Raw genomic sequence first — 17436 nt, 5'->3', positions numbered from 1 at the left:
TGCAGACATGTGTGCAAGATAAAATCTTAGAAGTGGAATTCACAGGTTAAACAGTATATTTATTTATAATTCTTCCACCCTTTTGTGGCAAACAGGGTCTCACTATGTTGTCAAGGCTGGTCTCGAACTCCTAGGCTCAAACTGTCCTCCTACCTCTGCCTCCCAAAGTGTTAAATGATTACAGGCATAAGCCATTGCACCTGGCCATTTATAATTTTGATGCATGTTATCAGTAAGTCTTCTTTAGGGATTATACCACTTTGCATTGCTATCAGTAGTGAATGTAGGAGAGTGCCTCTTTTCCCCCATATTCTCCTGAGCACAATGCTGTAAAAACTTTTAGCCAGTTTGATGGGTAAGGGGAGATACTACTCCATTGTAGTTTTGGGATTTTTCTTAAGGTTTCTTTTTCCCCCACTGCTTTATTGAGATATAGTTGGCAAATAAAAATTTTCAGGCCGGGCGCGGTGGCTCAAGCCTGTAATCCCAGCACTTTGGGAGGCCGAGACGGGTGGATCACAAGGTCAGGAGATCGAGACCATCCTGGCGAACACCGTGAAACCCCGTCTCTACTAAAAAATACAAAAAACTAGCCGGGCAAGGTGGCGGGCGCCTGTAGTCCCAGCTACTCGGGAGGCTGAGGCAGGAGAATGGCGTAAACCTGGGAGGCGGAGCTTGCAGTGAGCTGAGATCCGGCCACTGCACTCCAGCCCGGGCTACAGAGCGAGACTCCGCCTCAAAAAAAAAAAAAAAATTTTTTTCAATATTCAAGGTGTATGATGGAATGTTTACATTATGAAATGATTATCACAGTCAAGCTAATTAATATATTCCATTGTAGTTTTAATTTTCAGTTTTCTTATTGAAGATGAACATCTCTTCATATGAATAAAAACAATTTTTATTTTCTGTAAGCCATTCATATTCTTTGCCCCATTATCTATTGGATTATTATATTCTTTTTCTTACTTATTTGTAGAAACTATGTATTAGAGAAATCAATCCCCCTCCACCCTTCTTTTTGAGACAGGGTCTCACACTGTCGCCCAGGCTGGAGTGCAATGGTACAGTTATAGCTCACTGCAGCCTTGAACTCCTGGACTTGAGCAGTCCTCCAACCTCAGCGTTGTGGGTAGCTGGGACCACAGGCGCATGCCACCACACCCAGCTAATTTTTTATTTTTTGTAGAGACAGGGTGTCACTATGTTGCCCAGGCTGGTTTCAGACTCCTGGACTCAGCGATCCTCCTGCCTCAGCATCCCAAATTGCTGGGTTTACAGGTGTGAGCCATTGTGCCCTGAATTCCTTTTTCTAATATTAAGGGTAGCAAAAATTTCCCTTGCTTGTCTTGTTTGTGGTGGTTTATGCCATGTAGAAGTTATTGATGTTTATGTAGTCAGATTTATCAGTTTTTCATTTTATGGCCTCTGGGTTTTATGCCATGGTTAGAAAGGTCTTTTTCACATTGAAGTTCTAAAAATAATTTTCTGTGCTTGATTCTACTGAAGTAATACATTGTGGTTTAGGGATTTTGTTTCATTTTTAAAATTTTAATTCATTTGAAATGTGTTGTGATATAAGAAGTGAGGTATGTATCACCTTTACGTTTTTCCAGATGGCTGACCAGTTGTCCCGATAGCATTTATTGGTTCATCCCTGCTTTTTAATTTTAATATATAAACTTACTTTGTCCTCTAACATTGTTGGTTTTTTTGCTGAAAATAATTTTAGGCAACACTTTATAAGAATTTATAGTCAGTATTCATAATTTAAAACATCTGTGATTTATTAATATTATTTTATTTTAAAATAAAATTCTTACCCAAGGCATGATCTCAAGAGGTCCTGAGAACATGTACCCCCATATGTGATTTCTTAATCTCCATGTTTCTACTTGCTCGTAAATTTAGTGATTTTAAAATCACTTCAAATTCTCCTTTGTTGTTTAAAAAGAAATTGTTGGCCAGGTGCAGTTGCTCACCTGTAATCCCACTACTTTGGGAGGCTGAGGCGGGCAGATCACCTGAACCCAAAGAATTCAAGACCAGCCTGGGCATCATGGTGAAACCCCATCTCTATCCCAAAAAATGCAAAAATTAGCCGGGCATGATAGTGCACGCCTGTAGTCCCAGCTACTCAGGAGGCTTAGGTGGGAGGATTGCTTGAGTTCAGGAGTTTGAGACCAGCCTGGGCAATATATTGAGAACCCATCTCTACAAAAATTGAAAAAAAAAACAGGCATGATGGTACACACCTGTAATCTCAGCTACTTGGGAGGCTGAGGCAGAAGGATTGCTTAAGCCCAGGAAGTTGAGGCTGCGGCGAGCCATGATTGCACCACTGCACTCTAGCTTGGGTGACAGAGCGAGACACCATCTCTAAAAAGAATAATGTAGTGGAAAAATAAGAAGACATAAGGCTAGTAATTATATTCTGGAATATTTAAATTAATATTATTTACATTATTGCACTAGGACCCAGTACCACAACAGAAACAGAAACAATCGCCAAATATGAAATAATGGATGGTGCACCAGTAAAAGGTAACATACTTTTCAGTTACTACTTTTGTGTAGTGCAAACAGCAGTGTTCATGGCAGTTTTGTTTGTGTTTGTTTAGTGTGAAAGTATCTTTGAATTCTTAAAACCATTCTTATAATGATAGCTTTTAAGGTCATCTTTGTATAGCTTCAAAGAAGACTGTAATTATACTTCCTAGTCTGAAATAAGGTTTGATTTTTCAGTTTCAATTTAGGATTTAGTAGAGATAGTTATATGTATCTATTCTCTAGTTTTGAATTTGTAATATTTTCATTGTCTTCTATTATACAATAGTTGATCTTTGTAAATCTTTTTTTCTCCTGCTGACCACAAAATGGAATGTGGCTGACCTTTAATTCCTGTGGGTTTTTGAAGTCATTATAGCCCTCAAGAAAATAAGCAGTTCCATTACTAGATAATCTTCAGTATCTGAGACAATGAAGCCAGTATTTATCATTTTAAATTTATGTCTGGGTTTTCTTCACTGTTTATACTTACATCACAAAGTCAGTACCATTTATTAAGTGCCAAGTGTAGATGAGGCAATGTAGTGTCAGGTGCTCTAAAACTCTTTGAGCTAGGTGGTTGGGTCCCTTATATGTGTACTCTTGTATTATGCAACATTACTTTGTAAAATTCCAGCAGCCACCAGTTTTTATGTAAAATGGTGAGTTTTATATCTTTCAGCAAATTGGTGTGCATGAGAAAATTATTACGTAAAAAATATTCAGGCCAGGTGCGGTGGCTCATGCCTGTAATCCCAACACTTTGGGAGGCTGAGGTGGGCGGATCGCTTGAGGTCAGGAGTTCAAGACCAGCCTGGCCAACGTGGCAAAACCCCGTCTCTACCAAAAATACAAAAATTAGCTGGGTGTGGTGGTACATGCCTGTCATCCCAGCCACTTGGGAGGCTGAGGTAGAAGAATCGCTTGAACCGGGAGGTGGAGGTTGCAGTGAGCTGAGATCATGGGAGACAGAGTGACACACCATCTCAAAAAAAAAAAAAAATTCAAGGGCTGGGCACGGTAATCCCACCACTTTGGGAGGCCAAGGTGGGTGTATTGCTTGAGCCCAGGAGTTGGAGACCAGTCTGGGCAACATGGCAAAACCCCATTTCTATAAAAAATACAAAAATTAGCCAGGCATGGTGGCACGCACCTGTGGTCCCAGCTACTTGGGAGGCTGAGGTGGGAAGTTCACTTGAGCCCAGGAGGCAAGGTTGCAGTGAGCCAATATGGCACCACTGCCATCTTGACAGAGGGAGATCCTGCCTCAAAAAAAAAAAAAAAAAAAAAAAGAAAAAGCTGGGTGTGGTGGCTCACTCCTGTAATCCCAGCACTTTGGGAGGGCAAGGTGGGTGGATCACCTGAGGTCAGGAGTTTGAGACCGGTGAGCCTGGCCAACATGGTGAAACCCCATCTCTACTAAAAATACAAAAAGGCCGGGCACGGTGGCTCACACCTGTAATCCCAGCACTTTGGGAGGCTGAGGCGGGCGGATCACGAGGTCAGGAGATCAAGACCATCCTGGCTAACATGATGAAACCCCGTCTCTACTAAAAAAAAAATACAAAAAATTAGCCGGGCGTGGTGGCGGGCACCTGTGGTCCCAGCTACTTGGGAGGCTGAGGCAGGAGAATGGCGTGAACCCGGGGGGTGGAGCTTGCAGTGAGCCAAGATGGCGCCACTGCACTCCAGCCTGGGTGACAGAGCGAGACTCCGTCTCAAAAAAAAAAAAAAAAAAAAAAAATTAGGCATGGTGGCAGGCGCCTGTAATCCCAGCTACTCGGGAGGCTGAGGCAGGAGAATTGGATGAACCCAGAAGGTGGAGGTTGCACTGAGCCGAGATTGCGCCATTGCACTCCAGCCTGGGCGACAGCAAGACTCCCATCTCAAAAAAAAAAAAAAAAGGAATATGCAAATAATTACCCTTAGGAAAACAGAAGCAATGAGAATCTGAGTAACAGTCTTTTTGGTAATAAAAGGATGTCATCATTCTGTCCGTTTTTAGCTTTGAATGTATGAGTAACAAGCATTCAAGAATTTATACACATGATTAGAAATTATGGTAAACTTCATGAAAGAAGATAACAAAACAACTTATAGAGCACTTATCTGTTGGCACTGTTTGAGTTCTTTAGGTATATTAACCCATATAGTCCTTACACATTCCTTGTGAATACTATTGTTATTCCCCATTTCACAGATGAAGAACTTAAACAATGAGTAAGTGATTTGTCCAAGATCACACAACCAATGAGTGGTTGAGATTTGAAGCCAGGTATTCTGACTCTAGAACAGTAGTTCTTGTCTACGGGAAACTTCACCCCAAAATGAATGTGTGATGTTGTCTGGAGATATTTTTTGGCTGTTACATTTGGAGAGTACTACTGGTATCTAGTGGGTAGAGGCCAGGGTTGCTGCTAAACATCCTACAAAGGATAGGACCCTCCCCACAACAAAGAATTATTCAGCCCAAAATATCAGTACTGCTGAGGATGAGAAACCCTGGTCTTTGTTATTTTTGCATCTTGTGAGGATGTGAAGCATTATTGTCACCTCTATAGTGCTTAGTCCTACCTGTTATGTGACTATATTTAATCATCTTTAGAATTAAGTGGAAATTCCTTCTCTTTCAGGTGAATCCATTCCAATAAGACTATTTTTAGCAGGATATGATCCAACTCCAACAATGAGAGATGTGAACAAAAAATTTTCAGTAAGGTACTTTTTGAATTTAGTGCTTGTTGATGAGGAAGACCGGAGGTACTTCAAACAGCAGGTATGGTGTCACTTAGGCTGGTATTATGTTCTGCGGCAGATCTAAAAATACCTTGAAAGCGCTCTTCTAAGCTTAATTGTACTGAGCGAGTGGGAGTTTCTAAGTAAATGAAAACACTGTGGGTATGACAGATAAAGAAGTAGAGGAGAATAGAATCCTATGATAGATCCCTCCCCAATCATTCTTCAGTACTCCAGAATGAGCTATAATTTTTCAGGGCTTTTAGTTTTCTCTTACAAGTTCTTTTGTTTTTGTTTTTTAATAAAAACAGTATCTGCTGCTTATTTAGAAAAAAAATAAGGCAATAAGGAACAAAGAATGAAGTAAAGGTCAGCAGAATTTCCACCACCATTGAGACTAATGTATGTGCGTTTAGATCATATTATGGATATTGCTTTTTCTTCTTACTGTTTTTAATTTTTTTGTAGAGATGGAGTCTCACTATGTTGCCCAAGCTGGTCTTGAACTCTTGGGCTTAAGCAATCCTCCTGCCTTGGCCTTCCAAAATGCTGGGATTATAGGCATGAGCCACCGTGCCCAGCTGTATTCTTTAATTTGCATTTTTACTCAGTAGTGTCTTGAATATCTTTCTCTTATCAACAAATATACATCATTATTATTATTACTATTTTTATTTTTTGAGATGGGGATCTTCCAAGCAATCCTCCAATCACAGCCTCCTGAGTAGCTGGGAGGTACAGGCATGTACCACTGTGCCCTGGTGATTTATTCCTTTTTAAACAATTCTATTATAAATGTCCATGAGATGACTGAATTCTAATAATTTTTCTTTTCTTTTCTTTTTTTTTTTTTTTTTTGCGACAGAGCCTCGCTCTGTTGCCCAGGCTGGAGTGCAGTGGTGTGATCTCAGCTCACTGCAACCTCCACCTTCCAGGTTCAAGCGATTCTCGTACTTCAGCCTCCCAAGTAGCTGGGATTACAGGTGTGTGCCACTACACCAGTCTAATTTTTGTATTTTCCTTTTTGTAGAGACAGGGTTTTGCCATGTTGGCCAGACTGGTCTCAAACTCCTGGCCTAAAGTGATCCACCTGCCTTGGCCTCCCAAAGTGCTGGGACAATAGGCATGAGCCACCATGCCCAGCCTCTAATACTTTTTTTTTTTTTTTTCTTTTTTTTTTTTTTTTTTTTGGAGATGGAGTCTTGCTCTGTTGCCCAGGCTGGAGTGCAGTGGTGTGATCTCGGCTCACTGCAACCTTCACCTCCCAGGTTCAAGCAATTCTCCTGCCTCAGCCTCCTGAGTAGCTGGGATTACAGACATGCACCACCATGCCCGGCTAATTTTTCTATTTTTAGTAGAGACGGGGTATCACCATGTTGACCAGGCTGGTCTTGAATTCCTGACCTCAGGTGATCTGCCCACCTCAGCCTCCCAGAATGCTGGGATTACAGGCATGAGCCACTGCGCCTGGCCACCTCAGATACTTTTTTTAATATAAAGTGTTCATTACAAACTTGTTCTCATTTGAAAATCAATTAGAAGTTTTTGGTGAATTCTGAATGAAGATAGTAATTAGAATGGTCTTTTGTATTCTGAATCAGATTAATAAATACATAGTTGAATGTCAGTTGAGAGTTCAAAGCTAAGTTAGAAATTATTCTCTGCTAAGTACTGTGAAAAATACAAAAACTACCTTTTATAAACGTGATCTGTCCTCCATGTTCTCACATTGTAGATGTCTGGGGAAAAGAAAAATAATATAAACAGAATACTTAAATAATAGTTTGACAGTAATTTAGAAGAGTGAAAACCTATTCCAGTATTGCCATCCTAATGCTGTATAATTAAACATAGGTAATTTATAACTTCAAAATAAATTACATGATTTTTACAATTTCAAAATCAATTTCATATCATGGCACTATTGGAGGTAGTGTGTTATTTCCCATGTGCACTCATTTGGATGTTTAAATTCTGATGTTGGGGGGAAAAAACAAACCAACCCAGCCTATAATGACTTAATGAAGCAGATAATTTTAGGAATTTAGAAGAGGGAAGTTCTCAGGATGGATTGGTTAGGGTAAGAGTTAGGTAGAGAAATAGAGATTTGAAGAGTGGGGAAGATGTAGGGCGAGTTTATTTGGATTGCATTGAAGGCTGAGAGTAACTCAGTTTGGCTGATGGGGGAAGAGGGTCTAGGGAGGGAAGAGAGCAATGTTGGTAAATTGGATAAAGGTTATAGAGGGGCATGAATACCTGTTTGGAGATTTATCCTGGAGGCACTGAGAACTACTAAAGGGCAATCCAAGCAATGTGCTACAGGATTAACCTGGTAGTGATAATGAAGGATTAGATAGAAAGGGCTCTGCCTCTCTTGCCTCTGAGGAAGCTGTTTTAATATCTAGTGACAAGAACTTGAACTTCGATGAGGGCAGTGGAACAGGAACCAAAGGATGGATTTGGGGAATTCTTTAAAGTAACAATAGGACTTCTTGCCAGACTGGATTGGTGGTGGTGGAATGCATGGGTGCTGGTGATAGGAGCACTGGAGGTAGAAGGGGCAGTCAAATTAGAGCTGGAAGAAAGGGGATCAGTTAGAAAAGAGGAGGGCTTTTGTAGGGAAGAATTTAATTTTATTATGGTTAAAATTGAAGTGGCAATTATGATTTCCATGGTGAAAATTTAAGGCATCATAGAGATAAGGCATCATATCACACATTATTTGTTAATATCTTGCATTTGTTTACTAGGAGATAATTTTATGGAGAAAAGCTCCTGAAAAACTGAGGAAACAGAGAACAAACTTTCACCAGCGATTTGAATCTCCAGAATCACAGGCATCTGCTGAACAGCCTGAAATGTGAACTGAACAGGAGAAAAAAAGCAAAAAACTCCTGTAACTCTTGAGATTAAGTTCAGCAGGTTAAAGATGGTTGCAGCCAGAGGGGGCGGAAAAAGGCCAAAACTCCATATATATTAGTCTTCCTTTATCTTACAGTGCTGCATTTATGATATAATGAAATGTTCTTTTCATGTATATACATTTTTAAAAGTGCTTTCTTTGAAACACTGGAACTTTCTTAAGCTGCCTTTTTTTTTTTTTTAAACTTCCTACTTTGATGATAAGCACTCAGATATGCATCAGCGTAAACATGAAAATTTTTCATGTGAGTAGGCTGGTATTTGTAATTTTGCTTTCTTTCTGCATAATGTTGATTTTAAATCCTTCTCTCTTTTCAGGCTAATGATTACCTCTTATTCTCTACATGCAAAGAATTAAATATTTTGTGTTCAAATAAAATCAGAAAACCTGAGTGGCCCCTTGTGTCCTGCAAAGATTTAAAACATGGCATCTCAATATTTTTGAGAACAACATTTGTTTTTACATATGTGTTTGAGAAAAGCATATGGAGTGCTTCACCGCAGGCACTTCTGAGTACCATTCCATGGTTTCCAGAATTTTATCCTCTTTGAGGTCTTCTGTGCTATGAATATTAGATTTCTTTCCCCAAGGGATTATGTGGCAGGTCATTATGGCCTTTTTTTTGGCCATATTAAGTAACAGTTTTGCTATTTTCCAGTAGTACTGCTGTGTGTTTTCTGCAATGTGGAGTTGACTTAGGTTGGCATTTTAGATTTGTTAAACTGTTTTTTCCATAAATACTTTGAAACATATTTATATATTTCAATTTAAGGAATCTTTTTGCCATGTGTATGCAAATACCATTTTCTTCATAAATTCATTCTCTCTTCAGGGGAAAATTTTGGGATGGGGGACTGAGGAGGACCTGTGAAGCATGTAGTTATCTAGATCTGGGTAATTTCACTTTGGCTAAACTCACATTCAAACTTCATCCCGTCTCTTAATTTTTTAACACTAAATTCAAGTCATTTGTTTAAAGTCTCTAAAAAAGAAGATTGCAGTCATCCATTCATGTGCATGGGGTCTGATCGCAAATACACTAAATGTGGAGTGTAGGAACCAAAATGAAACATGCTGTATGGAAACTACTTTCACTTACGGTTCATTGGTTTTTGTACCAATATTTTTTAATGCACTTCAGTGCAAGTCTTGTCAGTTAACCTTACTTTATGAGTAAGCTAAATAACCCAAATTACATTTCTTTAAACCTGTTTTACTGCTATGGCACTTTGATAAAATGGTCAGTAACCAGCTTTACTGGCAAAAGGGTCCATGTACCATGTGCTGGAGCATCTGTTCTACATGTGGATATCTATGAATGGTAATGTTTTCCTTCATGTAAGTGCCTATTCAGAGTTTCAAAATTTTAAAATGCCAAATATTTTCATGGTCATTTGCATGTAGTAATGTAGAAAATATTCAAAGAGATTTTGAAAACCAGTTGTATTTAACCAGCCTCAAATTGTGCAACCATGATGTATAATAAAGAATTTGAAACAGAAACTGAGTTTGCTGTTTGAATCATTAAAATAGCTCTATTCTCAAATCTCATTGTTAGATTTATTGTTAAGGATAGGATTGTTCAATAGTTTAGGAAGCTGTAATTGTGATAATGAATTTTTATAAATATTACTGGTTTCAATTTTAAATAGCTATGTAATGATTTTAATAGGCTGGCTTAAAACTGTCATATACAGGATGCCTATCCATTTTGCTCAAGACTTTTTGTAGCATAACCAATTTGAAAAATAAAAATTCAAATTTAGTATTTGGTGATTTCAGTCAAAAGTCAGCCAGTTAATTAGATGTCATAAACTGAAAAAGAAATTTGTGTCTTTAGTGAAGAGTTACAATGTCTAATCCACTGGTTCACATCCCTGGCTGCATATTAGAATCACCTTAGAAACTTTTAAAAATAACCAGGCCCGGGTCCTACTCTGACCAATGAAACAAGAATCTCAGAGACTGGGCCATAAGCATTCAAAACAAAACAACCTCAAAAAACTACCTGTAATCCCAGCCACTTCAGGAGTCTGAGGCGAAAGGATCACCTGAAGCCAGGAATTCGAGACCAGCCTGGCCAAAACAGTGAGACCCTATCTCTACAAAAAAATTAAAAATGAGCTGGGCATGGTGGTATGCACCTGTATTCCCAGCTAGCTACCCAGGAAGCTGAGACAGGAAGATCCCTTTGAGAGGTGAAGCCAGCTGAACTTCTGGGTCGTGTGGGGACTTGGAGAACTTTTCTGTCTTACAAGAGGATTGTAGAATGCACCAATCAACACTCTGTAGCTAGGATTGTAAAACACACAAATCAGTGCTCTGTGGCTAGCTGGAGGTTTGTAAAATGCGCCAATCAGGCTGGGTGCAGTGGCTCACGCCTGTAATCCCAGCACTTTGGGAGGCTGAGGTGGGCGGATCATCTGAGGTCGGGAGTTTGAGACCAGCCTGACCAACATGGAAAAACCCCATCTCTACTAAAAATACAAAATTAGCCGGGCGTGGTGGCACATGCCTGTAATCCCAGCTACTCTGAGGCAGGAGAATCGCTTGAACCCAGGAGGCGGAGGCTGCAGTGAGCCAAGATCGCACCAATGCACTCCAGCCTGAGCAACCAGCGAAACTCCATCTCAAAAAAAAAAAAAAAAAAAAAAAAAAAAAACAGAAACAAAACGCACCGAACAGCACTCTGGCTAGCTAGAGGTTTGTAAAATGAACCAAGCAGTGCTCTGCAGAATGGACAGCAGAATGTGGGCAGAGACATATAAGGGAATAAAAGCTGGCCAACAGCAGCCGGCTCAGATCCCCTTCCATACTGTGGAAGCTCTGTTCTTTCGCATTTACGATATATCTTGCTGCTGCTCACTTGGGTCCGTGCCACCTTTAAGAGCTGTAACACTCATGGAAAAGATCCGCGGCTTTGTTCTTTTAAGTCAGTGAGACCGCAAACCCACTGGAAGGAACCAACTCCGGACACACCTTGAGCACAGGAACTTGAAATTACACTGAGGTGATCATGCCACTGCACTCTAGCCTGGGTGACAGACACCATGTCTCAAAAGAGAAATCTACCCAGAGTTGAGAACCACTGATCTAAACCCTTAAAAATTTTATTTCTTTAACGAAGAATTTTCTCATTGTTTTGATATTGCTGAGGAAGAAGAACTTTTACCTTCTTAGGATGAGTTCTTGGGGGCCTGCAAATTAAATAGACAAGAGACATGACCAGAAGCCTAACTCTTTGAGAGGCCAGGGCCAGAAGATTGCTTGAGCCCAGGAGTTTGAGACCAGCCTGGGCAACACAACCAGACCCTGTATCTATGAAAAAAAAACCCCAAAACATAGGGGAAGTGGTGGGGAGTAAGAGTACCTACGGGAAAACAAATGACTTAGAAAAGATAAAATGAGCTCTTATGCAAACAGATGGAAGATAAAATTTTGTTACAATGTTCACTGGTGGTACCCATTTATCCTCTCAGGATATAAGTCAGTCTTTCCTGGTTGCTCCCAGGAAGGGGATTTTTTTAGCTCTTTTGAGAGCCCAGGCTTTTAGACAGCTAAGGGATTTCAAAACAAGTGATTATAAAATTAAAGATGCTCTCATTTAGAAAAAAAAAGGTCTAAAATATAATACAATTATGGATTAGAACTGTTATGTAGCTCAGTATTAGAATAAAGCAAAGGTTTTCCAGGTCTGTTATTATGCCCCGGAGAGAAAGCAAGACAGAGCAGGACCATGTGGGTGCTATCTCTACAAGTTCTACAAATGCATCCGACAGTGCCCCATCCCTTCCAGCTCTAACATTTCATGATTCTAAGAGTAAATCTTTTTTTTTTTTTTTCTTTTTTTAAATTGAGATGGAGTCTTGCTCTGTCGCCCAGGCTGGAATGCAGTGGTGCAACCTCTACCTCCCGGGTTCAAACGATTCTCCTGCCTCAGCCTCCCAAGTAGCTGGGACTACAGGCACGTCCCACCAGGCCTGGCTAATTTTTTGTATTTTTAGTAGAGATGTGGTTTCACCATGTTAGCCAGGATGGTCTCGATCTCCTGACCGCGTGGAGAGGTGAAGCCAGCTGTACTTCTGGGTCGGGTGGGGACTTGGAGAACTTCTCTGTCTTACAAGAGGATTGTAAAGTACACCAATCAGCACTCTGTAGACAGGATTGTAAAACACACCAGTCAGCACTCTAGCTAGTAGCTAGAGGTTTGTAAAATGCACCAATCAGCACTCTGTAAAAACACACCAATCAGCTCTCTGTGGCTAGCTAGAGATTTGTAAAATGGACCAGTCAGTGCTCTGTAAAATAGACCAATCAGCAGGACATGGGTGGGGACAAATAAGGGAATAAAAGTCGGCCGGCAACCCCCAACCAGCAGCAGTGACCCGCTTGGGTCCCCTTCCATGCTGTGGTAGCTTTGTTCTTTCACTCTTCACAGTAAATCTTGCTGCTGCTCACTCTTTGGGTCCATGCCACCTTTGAGAGCTGCAACACTCACTGCGAAGGTCTGCAGCTTCATTCTTGATGTCAGCGAGACCACGAACCCACCAGAAGGAACAAACTCCAGACACGTCGTGATCTGCCTGCCTTGGCCTCCCAAAGTGCTGGGATTACAGGCATGAGCTGCCGTGCCTGGCCAAGAGTAAATCTTAAAAGTTCACTTAGGATAAGCAATTGTTTAGTGTCTAGATCATGATAACCTTAATGTCAGAAAAATACTAGAAACTTCAAATTACAGAATTTTGTAGACAAGATACGAGACAGTAATCTACAGGATGTGTTTTTGTGAAACCTACACCAGGTTTTTTTTTTTTTTTTTTTTTTTTTTTTTTGAGACGGAGTCTCGCTCTGTCGCCCAGGCTGGAGTGCAGTGGCCAGATCTCAGCTCACTGCAAGCTCCGCTTCCCAGGTTCACGCCATTCTCCTGCCTCAGCCTCCCAAGTAGCTGGGACTACAGGCGCCTGCCACCTCGCCCGGCTAGTTTTTTGTACTTTTTAGTAGAGACGGGGTTTCACCGTATTAACCAGGATGGTCTCGATCTCCTGACCTCGTGATCCGCCCGTCTCGGCCTCCCAAAGTGCTGGGATTACAGGCTTGAGCCACCGCGCCCGGCCACCAGGTTTTCTTAATAGCAAAAGCAAAGGTGAAGAAGAAATTAACTTGTTTTATTTCTACCACCTAGGTTATCTTCTCCCACTTCCTTTCCCCTTCTATTTATTTCTATATTTATGCATGGATTTAGCATATTTACAGACTACCAGTTAGTGCTTGCTATGGTTTGAATGTGTCCTCTAAGTTTTTTTGTGTTGGGAACTTAATCCTCAAATTCATAGGTTGATTAGAGGTGAGGCCTTTGGGAGGTAATTAGGATTAGATAAAAGTTCTTAGTGTGGGTCCCCCATGAAATGACTGGTGGCTTCGTAAGAAAAGAGAAACCTGAGTTGACACACAATGTCTTGCTCTCTGGCCATGTGATGCCTTCTACCATGTTATGTCAAGAGGGCCATCACCAGATGCCAGCCTCTTGATCCTGGACTTCCCAGCCTCCAGAACTGTAAGAAATAAATTCATTTTATTTATAAATTAGTCAGTCTGCGGTGTTCTGCTATAGCAATGCAAAATGGACTAAGTGTTATCTTGGCCCTATCCTGCAGGAACTTTAATCAGAGCAGTGGTTCTCAAAAGTGTGGTCTCAGACCAGCAGAGTTGCATCATCTGAAATGTTTTAGAAATGTAAACTCTCAGATCCCACTCCAGATCTACTGAATCAGAAACTTCAGGGATAGGGCCCAACAATCTTGTTTTTAATGATTCTTTTCTGATGATTCCGATGCACTCTAATGTTTAAGAACCACTGACCCAGAGACACAATTACGATAGTTTTCATTCTATGATAGAGCCCCTACTGGAACCTATGATGTGTAAGAGAAGCACCCAGTGTGTTCACAGGTACAGAGGTGAGAAACGATGATATAACTGGTGTACAGTTCTACCATGAATAGAATGGTAGGTGTGGGGAGTAGAAATAAAGCTGGAAGAGGCATATAGGGCGAACCAATTTAGGACAGAACCTGGATGCCATACGATGGAATATGGGCTTTATCTGAACATTTATTCAGAATCACTAAAGGACTCTAAGCAGGAGTAACTTATAAGATTTGTGTTTTCTTTTTTTTGTTTTGTTTTGTTTTGTTTTGTTTTTTGAGACGGAGTCTCGCTCTGTCGCCCAGGCTGGAGTGCAGTGGCGCGATCTCGGCTCACTGCAAGCTCCGCCTCCTGGGTTTACGCCATTCTCCTGCCTCAGCCTCCTGAGTAGCTGGGACTACAGGCGCCCGCCACCGCGCCCGGCTAATTTTTTTGTATTTTTAGTAGAGACGGGGTTTCACCGTGGTCTCGATCTCCTGACCTTGTGATCCGCCCGCCTCGGCCTCCCAAAGTGCTGGGATTACAGGCGTGAGCCACCGCGCCCGGCCTTTTCAAAAGATCATTATGGTGCTATGGCAAAGTATAGGAGGATATCAGTTACACAGCTGTTGCATTAATCCATTCAACAAGCAAAATAAAATATTTATAGAGGCTCTAATATGTGTTAGGTGCCGATTACACTTACTGCTACAAATATGACATGACCAGTCTAGATATGACATCTCTTTTTTTGTAAAAGCAAAATTTTATATTGAATTTTCCCATTACAATGTTTATAGTAAAACTTAATGAATGCCTGAAAGGGAAAGCCTGTATGTGCTATCATAAAATTCAGATTGCACTTTCTATCTGCAAGGAGGTGCAAAACAAAATTACAGTTAAAATAGTTTTCAGAATTTTTTTTTTTCTGTAAAACTATACTAGGGTTGGGCTAGATCTGTAAGACTAGTAACTGCCAGGTGCTATGGCATGCACCTGTAGTTCAGCTACTCAGGAGGCTGACACAGGATTGCTTGAGCCCAGGAGTTCAGGATCACCCTTTCAAAAAAAAAAAAAAAGACTAGTACAACTGTTGATTCTGGCCCAATATGCTGCTCCTGTCCAAAAAGCCCACCTATTTGCTTTGACACCAGAAAGACTGGCTGGGCATAGTGGCTCACACCTGTAATCCCAGCACTTTGGGAGGCTAAGGCCGGTGGATCACTTGAGGCCAGAAGTTCTGAGACCAGCCTGGCCAACATGGTGAAACTAAAGAGAATATAAAAATTAGCCAGGTATTGTGGTGCAGGCCTGTAGTCCCAGCTACTCGGGAGGCTGAGGCATGAGAATTGCTTGAGTCTGGGAAGTGGAGGTTGCAGTGAGCTATGATTGCACCACTGCACTTCAGCCTGGGCAACAGAGTGAGACTCTGTCTCAAAAAGAAAAAAAAAAAAAAGATTTAGATTAGTATCTGAATCTACCACTTAGTGGGGAAAGTTACTTAACCTGGTGACAATAATACCTCTAAATGGTTGTCAAGCATATGAAAAGATTAAAAGGAATAACATAGTGCTTGCCTCAGTTACCTATTAAATGTTTGTTTATCCTTCATTCTCCTAGTTTCCAAATCTGACGACACATCATTGTTTATTGACATTTTCTAGCATATTTAGTCACTCACTACATTATCTAAGGAGTCTTGTAAAATCTCTCCATTCCATATACATGGTCTCCATCATACTTCAGATACAGGAATCTATCACCTTCAGCTACAACTGTTGCTAAAGTTGTAATCTTCCTCCCTGCACATTTGTGTTTATCCTAGTCTATCCTAGGTACTTCCTAATGAATGATTTCTCTTCTCAAAAATATAATCACTATTTGTAAGCCATAGAATTAGGCCTGCCTTAACTCTGGTATTTACATTTTTTCAGTATGTCTTTTCCTTAGTTAAGCCTCTGCTTACATCGTTTCCTCTGACTAGAATTTACTTACCACTTCTCTATATGTTTTACTTTTAAGTCTGGCAGAAATCTCCTTACCACTCTAAAATTGCTCCTTTCTTTGAACTGCCATTAGCCTATTAGAGTAATAAGTGCATTATTTAACATGTACTGTTCCTATCACCAAAACCATGTCAGAAACTTTGAAAGCAAAGGACTGTCTCCTTGTATCCCTGATGTTTAAAAATTATTTTGTGAATCAAAGGCAGGTGACAAATTGTTACTGGAATCCTATTAGACATACAGTATTGTATATTATATAACACGTTCCTTCAAGTTGTAAGATCTTAATGATTTAAGTAGAAAGAGATGTGAAGATGCCAAACTTGGGAATTTTTTTTTTTTTTTTTTTTTTTTTTTAGACGGAGTCTCACTTTGTTGCCCAGGCTGGAGAGCAGTGGTCCAATCTCGGCTCACTGCAACCTCTAGCACCCAGGTTCAGACGATTCTCCTGCCTCGGCCTCCCTAGTAGCTGGGATTACAGGCGTGCACCACCACGCCCGGCTACTTTTTGTATTTTTAGTAGAGACGGGATTTCATCACATTTGCCAGGCTGGTCTCGAACTCCTGACCTCAGATGATCCACCGGCCTCGCCCTCCCTAAGTGCTGGGATTACGGGCGTGAGCCACCACGCCCAGCTTAATTTAAACTTGTTGAATCTAACATGTTGCAGCCTCACATGAGGACACGGTATTCAACAAATGCAATGGAACTAAACTATGGCTGGGGTACAGAGCACGTATTTTTGCCATGTGGTTGTGACATAGTTGCTAGGATGATGTACACAAACTGCTCACATTAAAGCAAAAGTACTTACGTAATACAAGGGGTTTAATAGTGCAACACTATTTCTTAGCAACGTTTCTGAGGGGCATATCAAGTTATTATCGCTAACGTTACCATATCAGGAAAGGCCGGTTAACAATGCAAGAAACTTTTGGGAAATGCTATTTAGTGTTTGAGTCCGCAAGACACACTCGAACCCTGAGCATTCGCAGTTGCTGCTCCACCATCCATTCTCTCACTGCTCACCCACGTGCTTCTAGACACCGGCTTACCAAAGGACTAGTTTGCATCACGCGACACGACTAGCAGGCCCCCTCCGCTCATCTATGACATCCCAAGATGCCTGATTATTTTCCCTTCTTTAGGGAAAGCTGGTCCCAATCACCAACAAAACAGAGAAACAGAACGAGAATTATGTCTAGCGGTTTTCTCTGCTAAGCTTCTTCTTCCCTGAAAGAACACCGTTACCGCACGGCTTTTTCCTTAACGGTCAGGCATTTTCCCGGGCAGCTTACCTGCTCGGTCCGGGTCTTTCT

The 17436-nt window shown here is 41.0% G+C and overlaps 1 protein-coding gene across 1 annotated transcript in view; it reads left to right on the top strand.

Moving 5' to 3' along the window:
- VPS26A (VPS26 retromer complex component A) overlaps positions 1-9709 on the top strand; it is a 52483-nt gene extending 42774 nt beyond the window's left edge. The window contains exons 7-9 of the mRNA XM_050805246.1: positions 2476-2544; positions 5181-5323; positions 8034-9709. Coding sequence (XP_050661203.1) covers positions 2476-2544; positions 5181-5323; positions 8034-8147 — 326 coding nt within the window. The 3' untranslated portion in view covers positions 8148-9709. The remainder of the gene's footprint in view (positions 1-2475; positions 2545-5180; positions 5324-8033) is intronic.
- Positions 9710-17436: the final 7727 nt, after the last annotated feature.

The sequence above is a fragment of the Macaca thibetana genome, chromosome 9 (assembly GCF_024542745.1).
Source record: "Macaca thibetana thibetana isolate TM-01 chromosome 9, ASM2454274v1, whole genome shotgun sequence".
NCBI classification, from domain to species: domain Eukaryota; kingdom Metazoa; phylum Chordata; class Mammalia; order Primates; family Cercopithecidae; genus Macaca; species Macaca thibetana.
The sequence above is the reverse complement of the archived record's forward strand: the minus strand, read 5'-3'. Positions and strand labels throughout refer to the sequence as shown.